Genomic DNA, 27484 nt, shown 5'->3' with positions numbered 1-27484 from the left:
AAGTATATTGTATTTGAGAAAAGATCCTCGGCATGCATTTGATTCCTTCCCTTTGAAGATTGTAAATACCAAAGATTTGCATGCTTTTGAGCTGGATCAAGTCCTTTGTTCTGAATTTTGTGATGATCGTCTTCAAACTGATGAGCCTCAAGAGACCAAGACTAATTCTACAGCTTCTGTACATACCCCAATACCTTGTAAAATTCCAGATCGATACAAGCCTTTGATTTTACCTCCTATATCCCATGCTTTCCCTAAAAATCATGACCTATATCTACCAAGATTTGATGGTGAACGCGACAATGTCACTGCTGAGAGACATGTATTGAATTTTGAGTCATTTCTTGACCTTTTTGAAGTTGATGAAGAAGATGTTAGTATTATGCTTTTTGCTCTTTCTTTGCAAGGCAAAGTCAAGAGTTGGTTCAAAACCCTGCATGATGCGAGCATCTCAGATTTCCAGCAGTTCGTCAAAGTTTTCCTCGACAGGTGGATGATAAGACAAAACCCTTTCTTGATTATAGAAGAGTATAACCAGCTGAAAAGATTGCCATGGGAGACAATACAATAGTTTTCTGTCAGGTTTAACCAAGTCTATTTTTCGATGCCGGTTAATATAAGACCTCCTCCTGGATCTGCTCTCTTGCACTACCTGGAAGCCTTTGATCCAGAAATGGAGTTTCAGCTGAGAGAAAAGAATCTTGCAACACTTGAAGAGATGCAAAACAATGTAGTAGATGTAGAGGCTCATTTGCTGATCCGAAGGGAAATGCTGAAGGAAGAAGAGATGAAGAACATAGATCCAGAAGAATCGACATCTTTAGAGGTAAAGCTCGAAATTTTGGTAAGTGCAGTGGAAGAGATGATGCAAAAGATCACAACAAGGAATGAGTATAATGTTCAAGCCCATCGCTCGCTGGTTGAAGAAGAACAAGTTGCTGATCCAAAACATCTTCTTTCTTATCCCAGTTGTCATATATCTGATAATGATTGTTTTGTAGATCATCTTGGAGAAGAGAGATTTGTTGATATGACATGTATGCTTGATGATGTCTTTTATATTGATTATTTGCCTCAGTTTGATCAGTGTGATGATGATTATGTTCTCCAAACAGAAGCTAATCTCGCAGACGAATCAACAGCTGGTTTGTGGAAGGAGGAAGTTCACTTTCAGAAGTTCGAAAACAGTGATTAGTCGTTGCATATCCGCTATGGAAATGACGAGGAAAGTGTAGCAAATTTTGAAGTAAGTGAAGGATCTTTGCCTTTTTGTTTTGCTTCGATTCAGTTCATCAGAGACAACTTGCATGCAATCAGAAATTAACCGTCGGTAAGTTTCAATCTTGATCATCTTGAGGGCAATGAAAACCTTGTTCAAGACTTTTCATATCCATAGTTGCAGCCTCTGAATGCCATTGATTGTCAAGTTGTAAATGAAGACTTGGAAGATGGACCATATGATCAAATGATACAAGATGATTCCGTACCATTTTGTTTTGAATCATTTCAGTTTTTGAAGGGAAAATTGCATAGTATATCTTTAAATGAGCAGCTTGTAGGAAATCATGAAATTTCATTGGAACCAATAGAAAATGGGTTGCAACAGTCTTTTCAAGTTTTTCACGATCCAGTAGCTAATGTGTTGGATGATGTCTGTAATCAAAGTCCTTCTCCATTAGGTAACTGTGAGATTGAAACAAGTATTGATACAAACTTGATCCGGCAGTCGGTTTCTTTGTCATTTTCAGCAGGAGTCTCGTCACAAAGCTCAAATCAAAGTTTGCATTCATGGTATGAAGAGAAGAGAAGTAATCCATTAGATGAGCTAAGTCCCAGTGTGCATGAATTTCGAGATCCTTATGCAATGTTTTTGGAGGCAGATAGAGAATCCATAGTATTCAACAGATCTGTTTACAAGTTTTCATGGGAGTTGCCTTTCAGTAGTTCTCTCTTGTTGTTCATAAGCAAGCACTTGCGGAGAATTCAAACAGCAGCCGGAATACTTACTTGGTTGCATTGGTTGTTTCATTTCACTTGATCAGGTGATGAATGAAACTGTTAGAGTAGGTTTTGATGAATAAGCTCTACTTTGAGCATCATTTCCAGTTTGTCGGTTGTGTTTAAGTATCGAGTCAGTTTTTAGTTGAGTGAGAGTCAATTTGTGTCGTCAAGTCGTCAGTTTTTAGTCATGCATTTCAGCTTGAGTTTTTTACTCCATTGCCTAATGGATAAGGCACTGGTCTGCTCTCCCAAAGATTTGCCGTTCTTGGCACCTCCAAGGAGTTACCATACCCATTGGAGTCAATGTTAGTGTCAGTCCTTGAAGCCTTCCTCCAGTGATCAAAGATGCTCTTACAAAGTGATTTTAAGGTGTCAAGGGCAAATTTTGTCATTTCAGTGAGTCTTCAAGTAAAATTTGGTCACTAGGTATTAGGTCTGCGGTTTGTTTTCACTCCTTTCAAAGTTGTCCAAATGTCGGTCCATGTCACCATTCAGCTGAGTGTACCATCATTCAGAGGGTTGTCATCATCATGTCAAGTTCCATTGGGTCATTTTACACCTTGTTCATGCTTCGGTTGTGCCTATGTAAGGTTCATTTCCCTCTCTTAGGGATTTGTAGGTAATTTCTCTTGGATGGTAAAATCATTAGCAAAACTTGTTTCTTGATGTTCGTACACCTTTCCCTATCCTTACTGTACCTTATTAAACACTTCCCATCACTGATATCCCTCAAATTCTTCATTTTCGCATAAACCTTAGTTTCTTACTACACCTTGACAATTTTCTAGGCTAGGCCTGTGTTTTGCCCTTTTGGACCCGTTCCCCTCAGTCAATCTTTGAAATTCCACTTTCCCCTACTTCCTAATATCCCTCCCTACTTCCCAAATTTTTCTCAAGAATTTAGAAGCCCCTTATCCCCTTCATTTCACTTCATTTCGACAAATCCCCTGTTCTACACGATCGAGATAGGTTTTGCTCCAATGATGTTTCTGAGCAAGAAAAGACGAATTTAGGAAAACTGAGAGAGGATTTTGTCCACAATAGGCCAAGGAAGAAAAAACTCCTTCACTTTTTACACAGGTGTCATGGTTTTAGAGAAATGTAAAAAATACAGTTGCCTCAGGAGAATTGATGCACCTCTGGAGTGACCTTGGGAAAATCAAGATTTCTCCTAGCTTGGTTGGCCAGAAGACTTGCTTGATGAGTCAAATGCTAAGTAGACACAAATAGCTTTCCAATGAGCTATCATGAGCTCAATTTGGGGTTGAGAAAAACCTTCAAAAGTTGACTGCAACAACACTCTGCTTTTAGGTAGCCTCATTTTGCACATTTTGACCAGTCTTGGGAGATTTGACTTTTGACAGGGTAAATGAACTCCAAATTGAAAAATTCAAGTTGGGTTGGAAAGTAGTCTTGATAATATTTTCAACGAGCTATCCCATGCCCAATTTGGACACTGCGAAGGCCTCCAAAACTGGTCTGCAAAAAGGCGCGGCGCACCTGGGTAGTGGCGCGACGCACTCAGTGGTTCGCACCTTTAACACAGAAAAAGGGTGGTCAGGTGCGCTGGAGACATGACCATTAGGTGCGGGACTGCAGGTAATACTAAAAGAAAGTATGGAACTAGAAATTTTTGGAGCAAAACAGGTTTTTCTGCTTGATGCGCCGCGCCGCCTGGCGCGCGCTTTTGCTAGGGACCTCCTTTTGAGGAAAACTCAGCATTTTTGGATTTTTCATGGAAAAATATGCATGCCCACAAATGGCCAAGAAATTTTGTCAAGTTTTGAGCTTCCAAAAGGGTTAAAAACACCTCAAAAATGACCTTTCTACCCCTTTTTGGCCACACAGGAAGCAGTGTTGGGAGAACTCACTTTTGGAGGGGAAAATGGACTCAAAATATAGAAATTCCACTTGTTCTGGAAAATAGACAGACAAACCTTTCCAACAAGCCCACTTGGAGAAAATTAGGTGCACGAGAAGGCCTAAAAAATCAGCTGCAAAAATGTGCTACTCATAGGGAAATCAGCGCCGCGCATAGGATGAAATTTTTTCGTTTTGGCAAAAAAACTTTGTTTTTCGCCTAGTTTCCTCACAGTTTGACTTTTCTCTTCCTAATAGTCAAACTCATGATGTAATTTAATGTGACTTGATGGATTTTGATGTAATTATGCTAAATTTTCACTCATAGAGGTTGATTCATCCATGAAAAGGTAGTTTGCAACTGAATGAATCAGTTCCCTAGTTTTTAGAGGCAAGTTGTTCCACTGCCTACTTTTTAGTTCTCTGTTTAGAATTTGTTGGAACAACTCCTAAACTTATGAGCTCGACCCTTAGAGGCTAGGATGAGTTGTTGGTTGCCTATATCTTGTAATTTTTCAGTCATTAGCATGTTGGACTTTTGAGAAAGCTTGGAGCTTCATTGTATACTTATCTCAGTAGTTTTGGCTAAGGAATAGACCAGGGTTTGCAACACTTTATGGGATTCATGTGGCATCTTGCTTTGGTATTGTGTTTCCTTCTGTAAATTGTAAGTTTATATGTGTTTTATGTATGCCATTATCTTTCTTGCTTCTTCTTATCTAATAAAAACAAAGATAAAGGTAGAATCCATTGAAATTGCAGTGCTCTACCTCGGGTTTGCTTAGTTATTGACGTTTTTAGCTGTTTGAAGAGGATCCATGAGGTTTTCTTGCCCTATTCAACTCCTCACCTGTCTAAATCTCTCCATTTCATTCATTTTGAAGTGCCAAATCAGTTGCCTACCTTGCCCCATAGAGATCTCTGCAAAACTGAGCGTTATGCCCCAGACCCAAATTTGCCTTTCCATTCGAGCCAACAAAACATCATCAAATTCAATCAAACTTTCTGTACACATACCTAGCCTAAGATTAGTCTTTACATCAGTCATCTTAAGCCTCATTGATCATATTTTGCTGAGATTGACAAGGAGAGAGCCTTGTCTTGACTTGGTAGGGCTAGCTACCAGGTTAAGCGTGGTTTGATGTTACCCTAGACCTGTCTTTCTCAGCTTGAGGGAGATTTAGGCACTAACAAGCTCAATTTGAGTCTCACTCAATAGATATAAATCAGTAGGACTGGACTTGGATCCCCCAAGTCTCTAGAGTACACAGACTCTCCTTACTGAAACTCGACCTCTGTTGGTCACAGTAGTATGAGCCCAATCTGAGACTCATACATGACAGGGCTATGCCGAAGAGTTCGCTTGAACCTCCCAAGCCTTCTCGGGAGTACACAGACTCTCTGACTCTCTGACTCTCTCTGGCTTTATATCGATGTTGCCTTTGCTTTGCAGGTCAGCTCGACTTAATTTCTCTGTTCTCTGCTCTTAGCTTTCTTACTTGCTTTTCTCATTGCTTACTGTGTTTTTGTCAGTTCGTGGCTTTAAAGCCAATCTGCTTTCTGACAGTTCGCTTCTGCTTCCCGACGCTCTGGTTCTCCTGCCTATGTCCGTTTGAATTCCTCTGTTCTGCGTCATCATCACTGTGTAATGCCTTACAGGGAGGTGGCCACCTGTTTCATAACGAACTGAGTGTCAGTTCTCTTGGAAATGTTTGAACTGCCATTATTTCCGTTTAACTTCCCAGAATGCCCGCAAACATGATTCCTCTGCTAACTCATCGTTCATGCCGGACTTCAAATCTTTATACAACTCGGCCTGTTTACCCTATTGAATCCAGTCATCCATCGGATTGCATGTCCGCCGTCGATCTAGAGCCTCCAGATCCTACGGTCTCTGTCCATATCGGGTGGGTAAGTTGCATGACGTTTACCCGTTTGATGTGAGCGGTTTTCTCTCTCTTCCGCCGGACGCATGGCACCCAGTGTGTGGCATTGGGCGGGACTCGGTTGAAACCGCTCATCGCTCAAAGCCCTTCTGATATCCTGCTGGTTTTCGTGTGGGATCTGCCTTTGACGGAATCGGCGAATTCCGTACGGTTTTTAACTTTTTGGGTCCGGGTCGCTAAGGGCTTTTTCTTCTCTGAGGGGTTTGCCCGACGATATGCGAATAACGACTTCCTGTTTCTCAAAAAGGCTTCCTGTTTTGCTGTTTCGTGGCAACGCGTGTTACCATGGGCCAACGGTCGGCGCGCTTGACCGAGGGTCCTCGTTGCTTGGCGCTGCTCACAAATTACAACTGTTTGAGGATATTTCTGATAAGCTCGACCCTTGTAAGTCTTTGAAACTTTGGCATGAATTTTACAGAGTTATGAAAACTTAGAGAGTTCTTTAGGATCCAATTCGGATCAGTTGGGAAGAGCTCGTCTTCTCTGTAACTGGGACAAATATTAGTCATACTCTCAGTCCTCTTGGGGGTTGCCCCACGACTAATAAGGGCACTTGGTCCGATTTCACAACTAAAAGCGTTGTGAAGTAGGTCGCTAGTATAACTGTCCCACTGCCAGCTTCTTCGTCTTTGGTTTTCATGTGACTACTTTTTAGGACTTTTGTAGTGTGTGTTGTTTGATCCAAGTTAGTAGTTTGGTCATAGGGGTGTCTATACTAACTTGTTTTGGTTAAAAACATATTTCTATCACCATGGAAGAACCCAGTTGCCGAATGTCACATCAAATATAGGGTTTACCTCCTGAGAGAGGTGAATTGTTGGCACCTGCTCGTAGAGTGTCTGTTGGTGCTCAAGACCCAATCCAACCTCAAGTTGTGAAATATATCCCTGGTCCTCCTGGTAGTGACTTGATATATATTGAGACACTTGTGGATGATTCTGCCTCTCTTGTTAATGGACCTTCTACTGTCCTATTAGGACGAAAGTTACTGCAGCGAAACCTCGACGATTCTACACCTACGTACACATACATTCCTTTTCTTTCACTACCAATGGAGGAGGTTAGTTCTTTGCTACCCTCCGCGTCTGCAATTTTTGATGCTATGACATTATTGCCACCACTGAACATGGCAGGACTTAAACCTCTTTCTACACCTCTCCGTCCTCTTGGGGCATACCACCTGTGTCTTCTGTGACTCCCACAAATTTCCCTAGTGTCTCTGTGCCCATTCCTTCATCTATTCCGACCATGGGATCAAACCCTAACCAACCTATAGGATCAAGAATATTCACTCCTAGTTTTTCTCAACCTTATGTCCCTGTTCCTAATATGGGTATGGTAACCTTAGGAAATATGTGGGGGGATCATCTATTGCTCCTAACTAGCTTGGTGGAAACCTTGCTTCTAATATTTCTCAAGCTTGGTATATTTCATTGTTCGGAGGGACGTTGTCCTCTAGTACTCTTCCTAGAGGGGCTAGTTTACCTAGGAGCAACCCTACCGTTAGCATTATGATCCTTGTGAGTTATACTACTTATGTTCATGCTGCTGCATAAGATAGTCCTTCTTTTCCTATCAAGTACAACCCTACTAGTAGTTATGCTCTTAGGGGTCCGTTGCTCTTTGTGGGCGCTTACCTTTGGGGGTAAAGTTCTTACACTGGTTACAATGACCCACATCCTCCATATGTCAGGATGAATTATCACCATGGTCCACAACCTATTCCATAGAACCAAAATGTGGGGGGACCTCACGGTTGGTCAGGGGGCTCTTCCTCCTATGACCCATTTAGTCAACTTCATAATCCTTTTATATTCTCTCTTGATCTTCCAAATTTAGCTAAGTTGACGAATGACCCCATCCATCATGATCCTTGGTGGCCACACATGCTTACTAAGTTACCATCTAATATCCCCAAGTTTGAAGGGAAGCTTGGAGAAAATCCATCAATACATATCAACACCTACCATTTGTGGTGTTCATCGAAATCTTTGGTGGATGATTCAATCAAATTGCGTCTATTCCAACATACCATGACAAGAGATGTTGCTAAATGGTATATTGAACTGGATACAACATCTTACAATGACTTTTCTTCCTTGGCCATACATTTTTGACTCACTTTTAGCTACCCATGAGGTACGACATAGATTCTGATCTATTATCCAACTTCAAAAAAGACAAGTCCACTCTAATTTATGATCATATCTATGAGTGGTGACGTCATAAGAGGTTATTTTGAACCAAGATTTCTGAAATGGGTCATTTGATCGTTGTTACCTCCTATGGTCAAGGATGTATCTATGTTCAGGTCTGTTACCCAAGAACAAACTGTCTTAGCTTCCTAGCAACTGGATCTCATTTACTCTTAGACAAACATGCTTTATGAAGTAATTTATAATGCTCCACGCCCTTCTACCGACCCACCCAAACCTACCCGGGACCACACTATGATGGTGTGATTGGTTTCGTATCTGATTATATGAGCCAAATTGTTGCCTAACTCAGGCAATTGATTGTTACATTACAAGCCCCAACAAGTGCGTCCGGCCCTGAAAAAACACCCTTTTTTGAGCAACTCGCCCATGTTCTCACACTGAAGTACACAACACCAAAGAACTCTGAGAAAATAAAAATAATGAAAAGAATAAACAAAAGAATCAACTTGCTCAGGAGAATCAACCAAACCCACCTAGTCAGGGAGGGGGCACATCTGAACGCCGTTATAAGATCAAGTTCCCTTGCGAGATCTATCAAGGTGAGCATTTGACTCATGAGTTCCCTCGAATGGATGAATTTCATCAGCTTCTTGCACCACCACTTGCTACTCAACAAACTGCTGTCTTGACTCATCCATTCCCTACACAACCTCAACAACAAATGGTTTCCCAGGCTCCTCCACCTCGGAAGGGGGCATTGAGGGGCCCTATTTCCATCTTGCCAATAATACGTTCGTAATTATGTGCCAAGAGCAAGTCAATGTGACCACATGAGCTAAGTCATACCTCGGTTGCTTCTATTGGGCCTCTCATGCTAGATAAGCCTGTGGAGCCAGTCTGTGTCCCACCTAAGGGTGTCGTTTGTAAGTCAACACATAATTCGTCTGCACAGGCTACCCAACACTACAACATTGTTGAAGACTTGCCTGTGCCATGTTTGCTTTGGAGGTTTTGTAGAACTGACCTTAGCAACACAAAGCCTTGTTCATTTCAATAAGGAGGTGGGGAGAGGTGGATCCCTATTACTCAAATATCATCACGTTCAATGTTAACAAGGTTGGCATTCAAATTTCCCACAAAATTGCCTTTAATATTAATATGCAAATCTTTTATAAGAATATTCATCGCACTATGGGGGATGAATGTTCTTCCACCTATGTTAAGTTAGCGTCATGCTAGAAATCTCTCGGCTCTCCAATGCTTGCCAAATATACTACCACTCTTCAGGAATTTGATGGACATCATTTTGTACCTCAGGGGGTTCTTCCCAAGTTTTCCATTGAGCTAGGGGGAAAATTGCCTATGTTGATGTTGAAGTCGTTGATGCTCCCCTGGACTATAATCTACTCCTTGGCCATAGTTGGTTTTATGCTATGTGCACTGTCATGTCTTCAGTATTTCATGTTATTTTCTTTCCCCATGAAGGCATGATAATCACTATCGATCAATTGGACTATTGTGTGCCGTCGACCCAACTTATCGCTACGGAGAGTTCTGTCCCACTTGTTGGAAATAACCCTGGGAGTTATGAGAGTGTTGGTGCGACTTTATTCAAAATCTCATCCCTTATTGGTGTCGTTCCTCTACCTCTGCCCAACACTCCTTCAGCTATTGTTGTTCCCATGCACATGGTCTCTTTTGTCACTTGTGGACCGCATAGGTCCCCTGAACCTTGGGTGGTGTCTTCTTCTATAGATGTAGATCAGCATGGTGAGCATACACTGCCTTTTGTGGAAGAGATTGCCTCTTCGACAGTCCCGTTAGTACCTCCTCACATTGGTCAGAAACTCCATTTCAATATGGAATATGATCAGGATCCTTTTCCCACATGGGCCATCACTCTGCCTCTTCCACATGAATTCCTTGATGAAGAGTATTATTCTTGACAAATCATCTTGGATGTCATGGATTCACCTATTGCTCATCATAGGAAGATTATGCCTCTTCATGCCTCTAGCGTTCTTGAATTGGAAAAGGCAGATATTGGCAACCAAAATATTGAATCAACCCAGGGGAATCTCCTCAACCCTCCTTCGAAGTGCCACCCTTGGATCGAGTCAAGCCTTGGGTTTCTAATGATGAACTTGCCAACGAATTGTCCAACTCCTCTCCACTTGTTGATGAGTGTCTTGTACCCCATTTACGTCTTGATAGTCCTTGTCAAGGAGCTCCATTAGCTTACGAGACTACTCACCTTGTATGTTCTTAGGTCGTTGCTGATAACACTATGGTTCTAGGTGTTCCCTGACATCATCAACCTTTAGGGATCATGCAGTTCAACTTTTTATGGCATGGCTCCATCATGGTGCGCCATATGGTACCTCCACTCCTCCATGGGTTCATTTATGGAAATCCTTGGCCTGTGCCCAACAGTGGGCACACCTTGACGTGACCTATTAGATGAGTTACACGTAAATTTTGTATATAGGAATGTGTGTGATATTTTTCTATTTTTTGTTTCGGTGTGTGACACTAGTTATTTTCTAGTACATAGATGCCAAAAATTCAAAATAATTATAAAAATAAAAAAATAAAAAATATATGGTGCTATTTTTACCTCCTCCATATTTTATTTCTCTCATTATGTGATCTAACCATCGGTCTAGTCTTTTTGGATGGTTTTTATAGGATAGGGTGGTGTTTCTATTGTGACATCCAGTGGACCTTAGGTGCGTTTCTCTTGAACTTGGCATGTAGGGTTAGGTCACATATCACCATCTTCGTTGCAATGTTGACCGCCGGTGCCATCATTGTGCCTTAGTTTCAAACCTGTCAAGCTGCGATATTAGCCTTTCGCTTATGCATGCCGTGCCTGGTGGTAGAGCCTACCTGATCATGGATGCTCCAGATTAACACCTCTTTGCCGTACTGGTGTCCATGTAGTATCTCATTTATTTCCTTTCTGGAATCCCTCCTTCTGACCTGCCATGACTTAGAATATGAGCCTCATGTCCTATTCTTTGTCATATTTCTAGTCTTACCCCAGGAAGATTCCACACTTTATCCCTTGTGATTGCCACTTTTTATTAGCCTATTTTTGCATGATGAGCCTTGGTTTCTTCATTCCATCATCATCTACTTGGACTATCATTCACTTTCACTTGGTGTTTTACCCTTTCTTGGAGGAACCACTGCATGAGTGGTCTTATTAGTTAACATATTGACCTTTACATGTTTTGAGCAGTTCCACCATGAATGGAGCTAGTTGCTACCCTTTGTACCACTCGTGCCTCCAGGAGGAGCTTCCTTTAAGCTCTTTTCAAACTCCTTAACTTAGAAAAAATTGCTGAGCGAACTTGTCTCATTCATGCTAGTTAAAGTACTTGAAGGGATGTTTATTTAGTATAAGTTTAACCCTTTTCTGGACTGAGTAGAATAGTTACGATAAAGGAATACTCTAGTCCTTTCTTGCTAGAAGGTTCTCCATTTTATTGTTTTATCTCTTTTTTGGGCTCAGGGGACTAAATTTACGAAAAATGAACCTATTGAGCATACTTGTCTTCTCTTTTGTGCTCATTAAGCCATGAAGGAGGCTAAAAAGAGAAATGGGAAGGGAACATTTATTTTTGTTAGTCATCAAAATGGCAGTATCAGTAGCATCGCCCTTGAACATGGCACCTAACTGTGTCATTATCTCACAGTTGGGTTTTAGCTTGCCTATGAGCCATACCATACGAGTCCGTCTACTCCTTTAGCTAGTTACTCTTCCATTCATATGGAGCGTGCTTTAATGGCTTCTATGTTGTTGCATGATATCATGTGGTGCTCATTGTTTATTCTGCCAAGTCACTCTTGTGTCGTTTTGATAAATGTTCAAGGGAAGTCTCAACTTGTGTCAGTTATTTGCAATTTCTTGTTGACCTTTTTGAGTCATCCATCCATGTGTCACTTGTACTTAATAGCTTCATGACTTCATCCATTCACATCATCCTTCGGTCTGTTCTGCGTCGATTGATGGGGGATATATCAAGGATCTCCTTCGAAAAATCTTCTCCTGTTGACTTCAACTCATTATCCATGAGCTTGATCTAGGAACCACAAGCCCTTGGATCTCGCAAACCTCTGTGGCAGGTTTCCTTGCAATCAACAATGGGTTTACATCATTGACCCATAATCGGTTGAGTTCACTAGTATTCAATGTTAGTGCATTCATTCACACTCAATGGATTGTGCTCAGTACCTTGGGGTCCATTTTCCTCATTGATGGATTCCCTCGCATTTGTCACTGATATACCTCATTGATTGGTAATCAAACGGTTTCTACCATGCTCAAAATTAGTTCATGTATTTGAATGCGGTAGATTCGTACCATCGGGGTTATGTCGAAAACCTTGGGTTAGGAACATTTCACTCTTATATAACACCCTTCCCAGGCTGCGTTGGACTTATGTATCATTTATGTACTTTGAAGACTACTTTGAGACACCTATTGTCTATTATGCAGCCATAGTCCTACTGATGTATACTGTGACACAAATCCACACTTTATTTGCTAGTAGCTATGATCTATTTGATGAGTCACATGGATCCACTATGTATTGTTCGTGGCCATGTCCTAACATTTCATGCCATGGATTTGCAGTGTATGTTATGACGACCATGTTCAATATCTCTTTATGGTTGAGCATGGGTATGCCTGCCTCGATCAAGGAGTATATACCAAAATCAATCAAGAAAATAGATCCCAAACCATATGATCCAATCCATTCATTCATGCATTTAGTTTCTTAACTAGGGTTTGAGCTGAAACTTGTTATCCTCACAGATTGGTGACGAATATTAGGTTCGATATAGAGATTCCTTGCTCCAAATAGGAGATTCCTTCCTCTACAATAAATCTAGAACTTTCACATAAGCACCACCATACAAAGAGCACAAATGGCCTTCCGTAGAGGGCCGTCAGCATAAACAAATAAACATAAGCATGAACAACTAGTCAAAAATTCATATTTACAGGAAGGGGACATTCACTTTTCTTGATCATAAAATGAAATAATACAACATGCATACCATCAACAAATGAGATCCTTTTCTCGTGCTATAATATGGATACTATATCTAACCCCCTTCCCTCTAGGTGAGACTATATAGTTTAATTTTATCCTTTAGGAGAATGTATCTAGACAACCAAGGGCTTGAGAAGTTAAGAAACTTCTACAATAATGGACCCCTAGCTAATTCATACACAAGTGGGTCAAGTTGATCTCCTTTGGAATTAAAAACTCTAGAAACCTTTTTCACAATTATGAGTTTTTTTTCTCAATTATGAAATTATTATTATCTCACAATCATAAAATTGTGACAAAATAGTTATGAAAAATTACTCAATCATGTAATTCCACCCTTATAACATGGAATAAATATCACATAAATAAAATAAAATGTGAAAGGTGTTGACAGTATGGCTCTGGTGTTGTCCTTGATGGTAACTTACATTGATGTCAACCTACATTGATGTCATCAGAGTTTGTATGGATTGCTTGATTATGGCGGTATGATGGTTGAAATGTGTGTAGTGCATGATTGAAGTGTCAAGTGCATGATTAATGTTTGATTGCAGAGGCTTGAAGGAAAAATGATTAAGAGACTCCAAAGGCCTGTGCAGGTGTTATAGAACATGAGGAAGAATCTTGGAAAGATTTGGCTTGGGAAGAGAAGGCCTTTCCCTATGATCTGCACCAGCCGCATAGAGGAAGGCTTATGAGGGCATCTGGAAGCCCTTAGCCGCATGAAATAAGGTCCACCAGGGCGGTTGCAACTGAAATTTTCATGGCTCATGGGTGCGGCCACACTTGTAGGAAAAGAAAAATAAAAACTAGGCACGAATCCATGGTTTTTCCCACAAGATTTCCTTCGTACAAGTGAAATTGACACGATCAACATTTATCTTAGTCTTTGTGCCTGTGGTATTTGGAATACAATTTTTTTTTCCTGAGGTATTGAAGACATAAAAATCCTATATAAGGAGATCGAACTAGGGCACTTGTGTGTGGATCGATGAATTTCCTTGAGACTCGTATGAATAAGTGTGCACCAGGGCGCACAATGGAGATCTGATATGGTGATTCTGCATTGATATGTTTGTTTTAGGAGAAATGGAGGATTTGATATGATTTCTAAATAACAGATCTAAATGTATGGAATCATGATGATGGATTTTCTTGTTTTGTTGATTGTAGAGACCAATTTGTAGTTTTGTTTTGATGCCTTGTTTTTGCCTGGAATATGCAATGTATGCAAAGATCAGTCTGTAGAGAAGAGATCTATGAGTTACTTTATTGATGTCAATGACTTGTTTTGATGACTTATCTTTGCCAGGAATATGTAGAGATCATAATGATAGTGTATGCAGAATGACTGAAGCCTATAGATTGAATGATTGAAACATCTTCTGCTTATATCCTTTGATGTTATAACATAAAACACATATTTCATTAAAATTGGAAATTTTTTATTCCAAGAACATCACTAAAATTGAGCTTTTTGGTTATTTTGAAATTCTAGATCCATTGTTTAATTCCAAATTTAATGAAATATGTGTTATAAGATCATGGTTGCTTGATGGGCCTATGACAATGCTACCATATATAGGAGACATCGCAAAGATTGAGAATCAATGTGCTAATAATGAAGATTGTAGAATCTAGGATATTATGAACAAAGATAATATTATGCAAAGATGTCTTACAGTAAAATTTTATTGACTTGTTGTTTTTATATGCTCACTATTGATTTATTGTCTTAGCTTGTGCACTTGAAATTCACAATAAAAGAAGGCTTGATTTTTATCATGGTATTGATCTACGTTGATTGAGTATGCTAGCAATATGCAAAGGTTTTCATTGTAGGGATACACAAGTCAGTGAAGGAGTTTCACTATATATGCTAACATTCAATGACAACGTTGCTTCATGAATATGGTTATGAATTGTCACATGCCTGTTGCATTGGTGATTGAATATTGTATGCAACTATAGTGAAAAAGAGTCTTTTGGATCCGCCCTTGATTCACTATCTTTGCTTGCCTACAATGTTAATGTTCTATGCTCAATATTGTTAGATCATCATGAACAACTGTTATATGTGTGACAAACATTGTATATTAGATCCCTGACATTACATTCTATTTGGCTCACTATTCTACGTTATAAGAAATGTATACGCAGGGTTATAACTTTGCTTGGACATGGGTGTATAAAGGGATCTTTGGCACACTTCTTGTCTTGCAATGAGATTGCCATGGTTTATCTTTACAGTTGATAAAAATAGCTGCTTACAGTATGATGGCATTTATTTCCATATTGCATGAGGTTATTGACATATTGCAAAGATATAGTCTTCACTGGTTGAGTTTTTAGACATTGATGTATTTGCTCTAAACTACTGATGGTTATGATGCATTTGTTTCGGCACTTGAGCTAGGATCCATTATTTCATATTTAATAGTGACTAAGTATTGCATATCTAGTTGTGTTGATTATTGATCCTTAAGATTTTGAATTTGAAGAGCTACAATGAAAGAAGTGTTATGCTGCTGCTTGCTCTTATCTCACATTGCCTAGAAGGAGGAATTTGATGCTTAATAGTGACATTATATTTGGCTTTGATATTGACACAATACAACTGGTTTTGTACATTGGTCTGACAACTTATGACTTGATAGTTTGTGGATGAGATTTGACAGAATGGGTTCTTATGACAGTGTTTGGTACTTGAAAATATTGGATTTGTTTGATAAAAGTTGCAAGGGTTTGACAATAATTGGCTTGAAAATGTTAATAAACTTGGCTTGGCATCTCACAGGGCTTATGAGAAATGTGATAATTGATCATGTCTTGTTGTTGGATGATTGATGATAATGAATTATCATATGACAATGTTGATTGAGATAGGGTTTCATGAGCAGTGTTAACTTGGGTTGATATGATAGTGTGTTGATTTGTTTGAGTCTTGGTATATTGGAGGCACATTGACACTCAATGATTCAATGCTTGGTATTGGAAATATTGTTATATCGGTTTGATCTGGTTACAATGGTTTAATTAGAACTCAATGATTGGTTTGCTTCAGTGATTCAATTGGTATTCAATTATTTAGTGATTGGTATATAATGCTTCAGTGATTTGATTTGACCAATTGGCATTCAATAATTTAGTATATTGGTATCTTGATATATGGTTAGTTTGGGTAGTGGCCTGCATATTTTGATGGTTGATTAAGACAGGTGGATCTAGTATGAAAATTTTGAAAGACGGTCCACAATATGCTAAGGGTCGTAGCCTTTAGTGAGGGAGTAGGAGCTGGTAAACTTGATTAGGGGGTAGTAGCTTCCTTCCAGTAGGAGATGCAGAATGAGTGGAGGTTGTAAGCTCTTGAGGTAAAACCCTGCATGCTGGAAAGTGTCTCTGCCAATACAAAATTGTAAGAAAATTTTCTTTATAATAAAAGAAGAAGAAAAAATGACAACAACAGTGATTTTCTCCCACATTGGGTTTCCACCTCAAATCTCGACATTCATATTTGTTGATGTGTCTTTGGATTCTTATGGTTTATATTTTATATTTAATGATTCTCATGGTTTACTAAACAAACTATACTCTATAACATTGTGATTTGATAATTGAATAAGACACTTTGGAAATTAGTGCATAAATTAGGAATGAAACACTGATTCACCCCCCTCTTAGTATTTCTAACAATTGGTATTAGAGTGGGTCTCTCTAGAAAAGCTTAACCGCTTGAGAGTGGATCATGGTCAATGGGAAGAAAGCACTAGAAGAAGGAAACACAAAGGAAGAGGTCAAGTCAGGAAAACAATGATGGTGATGCATCTGATGCCGCGACAATATCTTCATTCATAGATCAAGGCTCATCAGTAGCAAAACCAGTCAAGTCAGAAATAATGGATAATAAAGGTATTCTCATTTTTTTATGCTAATTATCAGGATTGGAAAGAAAAGATGAAGTTTAAGATAATGTATCTCGGATTTGATGTTTGGCATCTAGTATGTAATGGTTATACTAAAACTCCACTATCAGGACAAGAATTTCAGAAGAATAGTCAAACACTCGAATGAAATCATTTGTAACATACTTGATTCGGTATTAGAGAAATTTATGCATTATGCAACTGCAAAGTAAGTATGGGATAGCTGCAGGTCATCCAGGAAGGAGAAAGAAAACATTTAAAGGAAAATTGATCATTAGGTAAACCAACAAGTAATCTCGTTCCTAAGACATTAAATGAATCTAAAGGAAATTGTGGTTTGTGAGATGATAAGAGTGATCATGAAACGACTCTAGTTATATTAGAAGGAGTTACTGATTCAGAAGAAGAAAGGTTAGAAAAATTACTTAAACTTAGAAAGAAACTTGCTTCTGCATTGAAAAAGATTAACTATCTTGAAAATAAGTTGCAGGTATATGAAAACAAGGATTGAGATAAAGCAATGAACACTGCAGCATTAACCGAACAACTTAATGAAAGCAAATGATATTGCGAAGGACTTGAAAATGATATCATCTCTCTCAAATCTGATCTTGAAAAGTCAAACAGGTGATATGAGGAGATATTTCAAATATCTGAAGAAAAATATAATGGGTTTAAGGAAGAGATTATTGATTTGAGAATGCAAGTAGAAGAAGGAAGAAATATTGAAGAATGACGAAGTAGTATATAGAAAAGGAAGACCACTGCCAAATACTGGAGGTTGAGGTAAGCATTCTAAAAGGTAAATTATTAAAAAAAGACAAACATTTAAAATTTCATGATAGTACAAAGATATTGGAAAATCTTCTTAACAATCAAAGATCCCCCTCCATCAAATCAAGCCTTGGTTTTCATGAAACTGTTAAAGGAGAATCTAACTCTCAAGCTTATTTTGAGGTTAACAAAGTCAAATCTACGAATCCTAGTAAGAATTAAGAAGTCAACCAAACTAGCAACCAAAGAAAGTGAATTTCAAAAGAAATCATTTGCTGCCCATAATAGAAACAATAATCGATTCTCTCCTTTGATAAATGATATTGAATGTTTTATCTGTCATAGCTATGTACACAATTCAATCAATTGCAAAAGAAAATTATTCAAATCTCAATAACACAGTGGAGGCAACATCAACATATTCTGGTCTTCAAAAATTAGTCTACATATATTTGCATACCTCAAATCAGTGGCAACATATACCATACAACTCCAGTTGCAACACATACCATACAACTCCTTCAGTGTTCACTGACATAGTTTCAACACCATTCAATCCACAACAACTAAGCGTCGATTCAATCCAAGAGTCTATGCAATTTGCAGTCACAGAGATGAGCTAACGTATTGGATTCTAAGAAGAGAGGTTTCAGTTTGCACAATATACGCAGGAAAAATTTTCTATCAAAGGAGAGGGGCAGAGGACAAACTGCAAAAAAATGGCAGAAGGGAGTTACAAGGGCAGAAAGGGATGCCAAAAATGGAGTTGGCTTTGATACCATGTCAGGCCAAGAGGTAACTCCTCAAAATGAATTGTGTTTCTTCATTAAGATTGCTTATGGTTATATACAAGGAGGGAGAGACTCTTGGGCTTCACCTCCTAGTGTCCCTTCATTTTCCTATTCTCCATTATTTACTATTTAAATTTTTTACAAATGTTCACCTAATCCCAATGATTAGGTGTCAACAATATTATCTAAAGGAGGCTATTAATGAGAAAATATTTTTACATAACTAACTCTTGTATAATGAATGCTAATGATTCCATGTGGATCATAGTCATACTGTGGCAAAGAATACAATCAAACTTCCTGAATTTCCTTTACTTATTTAAAATCATTTCCCTTATCTTTGATATTTATCTCTCCAGATTTTAATTGGAAACTCAGGGCAAATTTTCTTCTGTAACTTGCTTAATTTCCGAGCCTAACCATTTAAAGCGGCTTGATTTGCCACTTCTCTCAAATCAAGTCTTTCTAGAATATATTAGGGTAAGAGATGAGGACCAACCTCACTTCCATATACTCTTATGTAGGAAAATAACTCTTCAACAAACCAATCACCTATGGACTATAGGCCTTTTTTGAGATTTGGACCGATCCTTGGAGGGGTTTTACTAAATAGAATTTAATAAAAGGGAATCATGACATGATGTAAAACATCATAAAAGTGAAATTCGAAATTTCTCTCCCACAGGATTGGGGCATAATTTTGAATGGGGAGCTACTAGTGAGCGGGATAGTTCCATTTCATTAGGGGAAATGGGATTGAGGCAATAATAATATCTAGTAAGAAAACATACATATGGAATATGTGTTTGTAACCGGGAGGAGATGCTAATGATAACTTTAAAGCATCTGTGATGTTTTGTCATAAAATGTCAGCCCAATTGAGACGCTTCACATCATTCATGATGCTATTGATTATTGGAATCCATTTTGTTTTACAATGTTTAGGGTATAATCGGGTTAACATTTTTATGAGAAATCTTATGGGTTTGTTGAAAATAGAGATGGGATATTCTTTTTTAGCCTTAAGCTTAAACCCTTCATCTTCTTTCCTTAACCAGTCTTCAATCATCCTGTCATAATGTTCTCCATATTTTTTGAAAACAATGTTTCATATTTTTTTGAGAAAATTAACATTGAGTTGGATTTCGGGGGGGGACTAAGCTTATAGATGTCATACATGACTTTTGGTTTCTAGGATGCTATAACAATTTTGCTGTGGTCCGACACTATTTAGGTTGGTATATCCACATGAGCGAAGATCCATGAAGCCGTATCATAATATGGAAAAATTCTAGCCTTAACAACTACCTTGTGTAACTCTGTTCTCCTAATGCCCTCTAGTTGATTATTATTTGATTGAGAAGTCCTTGCACTTTTTAACCGATCTCTATCTTTAAAGAAACCAAAAATCTCTTCCCATTTCATCGTATCTACTTTCTGCGTCTTGTAAGTGGAGTTTGATATGAGAAATGGGTTGAGATTATATTCTTCTGGCTGTAGATTTTATGCTTCTTTAAGTTTTTCCTTTATGTGCTCCACTTGTTGTCTAGTTGCTGGCGATTTTCCTTTCTTTCCCATTTTATGGCCTGTGAATAGAAAAAGGAGAAACATGAGTTGTTTCCAACGAAATCCTGAAATCATGTTGAAGAATCATTTTATAATTACAACTTACTTACACAAATTTTTTGTAATTTTTCTATCATTTTCCTATAACCAATTTTCTTCAAAACAAGTCTAAGAGATTGAACAACATGAAAAATAAAAATCCTTTAGGAAGTTACGAATTTTTGATTAAACTTGGAATGGTTGTAAATTAATTCATATGTTTTAAGCATTAACTTCCAAGTACGTGATCCAACTATTTTTTCACGAATTGAGACAATGTAGGAGAAATTTGTTATCAGGATTTGAAAAGAATCAATTAAACGTGATGTGGTGAAAAATCAAATTTCAAATCAATTTATTATCAATCAAATGACATCCATGAAAATTGAAAAGAAACATTATTTTACTCAGATAGCCGGGAAGTTAGGTGACCTTTTATTTAGTTGAAAATGTTTGTATTTTTGTTTTGTTTTGTTTTGTTTTGTTTTTTTTTTCCAGACCCCGACTAGACAAGAGTCGGGCGATATTTGAAATTAGGTAGTTAGAATAGTTGGGCTAAAAAAGTTTGAGGAAAATGGGAATTGGTATGACCTCATAGTCGAATCGCCGAAATAGTCGGGAGGTTGGGTAGTTGGAAGCTTTTAAATAATGAATATGATCTCCGATTTATGAAGTTATTTTTGATGTTTTTCCTCCAATTTTTAAAGTTTTTTGGTCTTTTTAAGTAAAAAGAGGAGATTTTTTAGGAACTTTTTGTTTCTACCCCCCTTTTTTTGGTCAATGTTCAAAAGAAAAAGAGAGTTGTTGTAATTCTAACAACACGTTGTTAGTAAAAAATGCAAGGAAGACGATGATATGTGACTTACCCCTATATGCCAAGTTCGAGAGAAACACACTTAAGGTCCAATTGATTTCACAATAGAAACAACTCCCTATCCTGTAGAACCATCCAGAAATACTAAACTCATGGTTAAATATAAAATTCAAAAAGTAAAAAATATATGGTATTGTTTTGACATATCTGAATAAAATTTGAATTTGTAATCAACTATTCATGTTTATGTTGGTTTATTTATGCTTTCGGTCCTTTGCGGAAGACCATTTGTGCTCTCTGTTTGGTGGCACTTGTGCGTAGGTTCTATATTTGTTGTAGAGGGAGACATCTCCTAGTTAGATCAAGGATCTCTGCATCGAACCCATCACACGTCACCGATATACGAGGATCACAAGTTTTAGCTTAAACCCTAGTTAAAAAACTGTATGCATTAATGATTGGATTGGATCATATGGTTTGGGATCTAGTTTCTTGATTGATTTTGGTCACATACTCCTTGATCTGGTAGTCTTGTCAGGGCCATAAGACTACAGGGCAATAACTCTTAGTGGTTGTGTGTAATTTTCCACAACACCTTATTATCACTTGTAAGTCCTTAAAAACCATTAAATGATTGGAGTGAAGGAATATGACCAAGGAGATATCTTTGAAGAGAGAACATGTTTCTGGTGAGTTATTGGTTTGCACACCAATTTTCCATGTGAATTTGGCTTCAATTGTTCCTTTGGGGCGATAAATAGCCCCATTGCGCTTGCGTTCCTTAAAATCAATCCTCCAATTATTCTTTTGTAGAAATTTTTCATTATAAAATACGAGTCTCTTGAGCTTAGGCATAGGCTCTTCATGATAATGGAAACACTATTCACATTCACTTTTATGTGATTGCATGACTTGAGTGATTTATTACATGTTTTGTTAATAATTAACAAGATTTAAGTAAATTGGATTAAGTATTTGTATTGTCCTAAGATACAATCACAATCACTGTATATGATAATAATTCATGACATTAATTGATAAAATACTATTTATTAATATTAATTTCATAATTCACATATTCTATGAGAAACCTTATCTGGGAGTTGAAGAAACCAACTTAATTACAACGTTATGAACACTTTATTGGATTGGATCATTATATAATTTGTCATTCATCTCGACATTTTTAGAGTGGAAAAATTGAAGAAATCAACCTACAAGAGTAGTTTTATCAGTAGGACCCACTTTGGAAAATCAAGGTCTAAAACATTTTGGGGCCAATTTGAGGTCTTAAAGAATGTTTGTTTGGAGAAAAACTTTGCTACTTACTTATAGGACCTGTGATGCTATACTATACTAGAAGACCTTTCCAACTATGCAAGAATTATGTCAATTAGAGTTTAGATGCAAAAGTTACGCCTCACAAAAGTTGAATTATTGTGATTGACCACTATAATTCAAGAGGATGACATGTCATCCCCATTATTCATGGAAAAGGGGATAGACATGTGGCCAATACGAAGAGCACTCTAGAAGGGTTGAGTTCCAACTCGTATTGAGGGTAAAATGGGTCAAATATAACCGTTAGTTTCTTATCGCAACGGGTTATAACTGGGTCAGTAGGAGTAAAAGGAGTTCCTTTCTATTTTCTTGCATTTTGTTCTATAATAGAGTAGAGTAGTTGAGTGTGGATAGAGATAGAATAACATAAGGGGTTTGTGTTCTATAACATTCCATGGGACATAAGTCTTAGGAAAAGCCATAAAGAGTTCCTTCTTTGTACTTGTATCATTTCAATTCCGAACAAAACATAATAGATCATTCTCACATTTCAGCTGGGTTTTCTCTTGAAAGGGTTTCCTAGAACATATATTGGTGTCAATATGGTTTGTGAGTGATTTCTTTATTTTTTTCTCTATTTTCTACATATTATCTATCGCATGCAGAATCAAAATAATAATAACAAATATGGAATTTAAAATGAATCAACCCTTCATAGTATAAAATTTAGTTTATTTTCAAAGATTTGTTGTGACAAATTGTCAAGTGGAATATCTGTGACATTTTACGGATCAAAATTGGACTATGGTGCACCGATGTCTAATCCCATTGAACACAACCAACATGTAGGAGACGACTCTCTACCCAACCATCTCCTCAATCATCATGACTAAGAGCTTCCAAGCCACCAGTCAACTACCTGTGTGAGTGTCTAATTCTCGTTGCCCAAAATTTCTCCAAGTAAAAGATGCTTTACATCCTTTTCCACTTCCATTACATAGAATTGCATTGCCCGTAAATGGAAGGTAATGCATAAGATTCACTCGTCAACATGCATTTTTTATTTTTATTTTAACCTTTTTATTAATTTAGCTTTACCAAGAATTTATCTTTATATATTATTATCTTGTTTTCTTTTACTAATAGAATAGTTGCTTTTATTTATTTACTATGATCCTTCACTTTATTTATTATCATCACCATCATCATTTTTTAATTTTATAAAAATATGGAGCATTACATATTCATCCCTTAAGGAACTTTATCCCGAATTTAACTTTGATTTAGTTACTTATGTTCCTTTTGTTTTTTTTTTTTAAATTTTCTCCGCGTATCTTTCACAATCACCCTTTGATGAACAACTATAAGGAAACTCCAAGTGACCACAATAGGAATTGAAACTTCAAATCACAATTCAAAAGAAGCATTAGTACTTTTTAACATTTCTTCCCAACTTTCAGAAGTAGGCTTAAATCCTCTTTGGTATATTTGAAGCCTTAAGGCTTTAGACCTCATTTTCCCAAGCATGCATCTATTATAATACTCACATATGCCCAAGCATCTTGAATGGATGGATTAAATAACTGCCACAACTCACTAAGGCACACAACTGTAGACATCAAAGTCCAATCCCACAACTTCAATGGTGAGCAACACTCTAGCCCTTCTCTATACGTGAACATCACAACTCCAACACTATACGCTTGACCAACTCAAGGTGGTCTCATATTCCACCGAGAATTATACAAGGTAGGAGAAACATTAGCATAAGTAGTTACTTGAGTTTGTCCCTAGCCCATAGGGTGTTGTACATATTCTCCCTTGTAGATAGGGATCACATAGTATCATTGAATAAGTTTGGTTTCATGGCCCATTGGTGGATTTCCTATTAATCACCACCTCTCAACATGCAATCAATGCATTATTTATAATCATAAAATCCTCATCTTATAGAAAATAATCCACAAGAAAACTCGTGTATGTCACCATGAAAACACAACATCATTGTTATCACAACATCCTAAATAGTAACATACCACATGCTCACATATGCCATCACATCATGAAATATCATCATAATTGATGGGCCCCTATATTAGACATTCCATATGGCTGATCCATCACATTATCTTATTCTCATGTCACCTTTTTGACCATATATGTGCACTATTTTTCTATTTGTATAGATATTATGAACACTTAGGGAAATTCAAGTCAATAGTCAAGTTTGCATGCCTTTTAACCTCATTTTTGTGAATCTTTTGAAGATATTTGATAGATTCTTGATATCATCAACAAAGAGGGAATGTAGGGATCTTGTCCCCTTTTGTGAAATAGTTTGAACTTAGTGACTTCATTGCATTAAAGTCAACTCTAGGAATTTGCGACGCTAAGGGACAATTGCCATGATTTCAAGGTTTTTTTGGGGGAATCAATACTCCCAAGGAGGTTGTTTCCCGTGATTTTGTATAAGAGAGGACTTGAGGAAATTTCCCAAGATAGGGGAGAAAGAACATTATTTTGATTACATTTAGCAATAAAAATTTATTTTTTATTTAGACTTATGTATTGATGATTTAAGTTAATGGAAGCATAATATTTGTTGCCAAGCAACTGTTGTTGGATTTTTATTAGGCCTATAAGCACCTTGGGGAAGTCCCACCCATAAGAGCTCTATATACTCCCGTTTACCATTCTCTTTCTCATTTTTATGCTTATTTTCCATGCTATTTATATCTTTCATTACATGCCACAAGTAGTTTAGTGAGTGATGTATTTTGCATGTTCTTGTAGAATCTTAATAACTTAGTATTTCTAATTTTCTGAGTTGTTCTTTTGAAATATATATGCTAGAAGTAGGATTCTTTATGAATTTTAGGCTTTCAATAATCAATTTTCTTCACCAATATCAAATCTAGAATTTCCTGTAGCATTACAAAATTTCCTATAGGACGGTTTGGGGAGATTTTTTTAGCACTTTTTTTTTCATGGTTAATTGATATTACATCTATTAATACATAAAATGGAACTTGTTGATGTGATTTAGTGAACATGGGAGTTAAGGAAATGAATAATAATCTATGTAAGATTGCTTTATGTTTAGTATGTTGTCGATTCCTATTTTGCAAAAATAGGATTGAGCTTATATTTCTACAAGAGTAGAATATGATTTCTTTTGCCACAATTTTTTTTCTCTGCAACTGGAGTTATCTCTTTTCCTGCAAGCTACTTTAGCATTTACTCTAATGCAAATATATTTACTATAATTGGATATGTAGTTCTTTTGCTGCAATTATTTTAAGCTGAGTGGTTGTTCACCAGTTGATCCTCCCCTTTTCACATAATCAATGATAATTTTTTTTTTCATTCTATAGGTCAATAGATGCATTAAAGAGAGAGAAGAAGTGTGGCTTGCACATATAGTGCAAGATTCCTCTTAAATTTGCAAGGACTCTAGGTTAACATATTAAAGCTGAGACCTCCAAGAATACAACATTGCTGATGGAATATTGAGGGACACTAATTCTTGGTGTTGTTTCTAGGGACGTGTTAAAAGATTACAAATTTTCTTTCTCATCATGCATTAGATTTATTTCCTAAAAAAAAATTCCACATTTTTCAAAATCAACATGCATGCCTCCTAGAATTAAAGATAAGTTTAGGACTCTTTTACCAAAATCCTCCATTTATGTGCCTATAAGTGGAAATAAATAGTATTTAGTTGATTTCGAAACACTTTCATTAACAAGAAGAAATTTTGAGGCCTTTCTAGAAGAGAAAACTAGAGCATTTGAGACCCTCTAAGAAGGAGGTAGTTCTCCATCCCATTATTCAATGGACGAAGATGAAGATCACTCCGAGGTCTTTGAATTTCCCATTAGGGAAAATAATGGACAAGATAGGATGAATAATATCAATCCTTTTGTACTCCCTCACTTTTATGGACTAAGCATAAGAGATCCTAACACTTTTTTGTTTGAGCTTGTTGTAGTGTGTAATCCTTATGACTATACTAATGATGAAGTTAAATTCAATATTTTCCCTTCCACTTTGAAATATGCAGCTCTAAGATGTTTCATGAGTCTCGAAGGGAACACAATTACTAGTTGGAAGTATATGAAACAAACCTTCGGAAACAAGTATATATTCCATTGAAGGGTTTGGGATACAAGGGATGAAATCTTTAGGACTGGCAAGGAGACAATGAATCCTTGGAGGATTTTGAAAATATATTACAATTGAGTTATAAGAGGTCACATAACTATGCCCTAGATCAAGACTCTTTTAAACTTGTCTTGTTGAGATGAGAAAGGGAGGATTTGATGGAGAAACTTAACCTCTTGAATAATGGATACATCTACTTGCTAAATTTTGCAACCATAAAGCAAATAATCAAGAACCATTTCATAACAAATAAAAAGAAAGGAAGATATGGTAGGAGTGTTGTAATTCCATCTTATTTTCCCTATGTACTTAAAATAAATGAAATAGGAAGAAATTTTGATGATATGAATATAGATATATTGCACTTACTAACCATGCAAATGGACACATTGCAGGTCGAAAAGAAGGAGAGGCAGAATGGGAATTGGCTATCTTTTGTGAAATATACACTAAAAGACACACTTAGAATGGGTGTCTACTTAATAATGTGAAGATGTGCACTTTGTGAAGAATAACATCCTATGGACAAATTTCCTTATTTTCTAGGTTTTAAGGCTGTATACCAAGGAACCAAAGGAAGCATGTAATCAATATGCTTCATTAACCTGAAGAGGTCAATAACACCAAAAATCTATTGGCAAGGAATAAGATACAACCCTTCATATTATTTCAATAATTACTATTCACAGTTCCAAAATTGTCCTTGGTGTCTACCTAATCCTTATGACTATACTATTGTAGCATAAATTCAAACTTTTCCTTTCCACTTTGAAAAATGCAGCTCTAAGATGACTCATGAGTCTCAAAGGGAACAACATTAATAATTGGAATCAGATGAAACAAACCTTCAACAAGAAGTACAAATTCTATTGAAGGGTTTGGGATACAAGGGATGAAATCTTGACGATGACCAGGGAGATAATGAATCCTTGGAGGATTTTGAAGATATATGCTAATTGAGTTACAAGAGGGAACATAACTATTCCCAAGAGGAAGACTCTCTGAAACTTGTCTTGTTGAGAGGAGTAAGGGGGGATTTTATGGAGACACTTAACCTCTTGAATAATGGAGACATATACTTGTAGGATTTTGCAACCATA

At 37.2% G+C, this 27484-nt stretch overlaps 1 protein-coding gene across 2 annotated transcripts in view; it reads left to right on the top strand.

Moving 5' to 3' along the window:
- The window catches only part of LOC149153528 (glucosamine 6-phosphate N-acetyltransferase-like), a 134078-nt gene extending 107213 nt beyond the window's left edge, over positions 1-26865 (top strand). Inside the window, exon 2 of one of the 2 annotated variants that reach the window (XM_089440907.1) lies at positions 26780-26865. In XM_089440907.1, the coding sequence (XP_089297033.1) occupies positions 26780-26850 (71 nt within the window). In that variant the 3' untranslated portion in view covers positions 26851-26865. Of the gene's footprint in view, positions 1-13631; positions 13766-26779 lie in introns of those variants that run through there. The other variant, XM_089440906.1, reaches the window with a different exon arrangement.
- The last annotated feature ends 619 nt before the right edge of the window (positions 26866-27484 follow it).

Source organism: Pinus tabuliformis, chromosome 9 (genome assembly GCF_031772625.1).
Source record: "Pinus tabuliformis cultivar Carrire ecotype Pingquan chromosome 9, CPIR1, whole genome shotgun sequence".
In the NCBI taxonomy this organism is placed as follows: domain Eukaryota; kingdom Viridiplantae; phylum Streptophyta; class Pinopsida; order Pinales; family Pinaceae; genus Pinus; species Pinus tabuliformis.
This window is presented reverse-complemented; position numbering and strand designations above follow the sequence as displayed.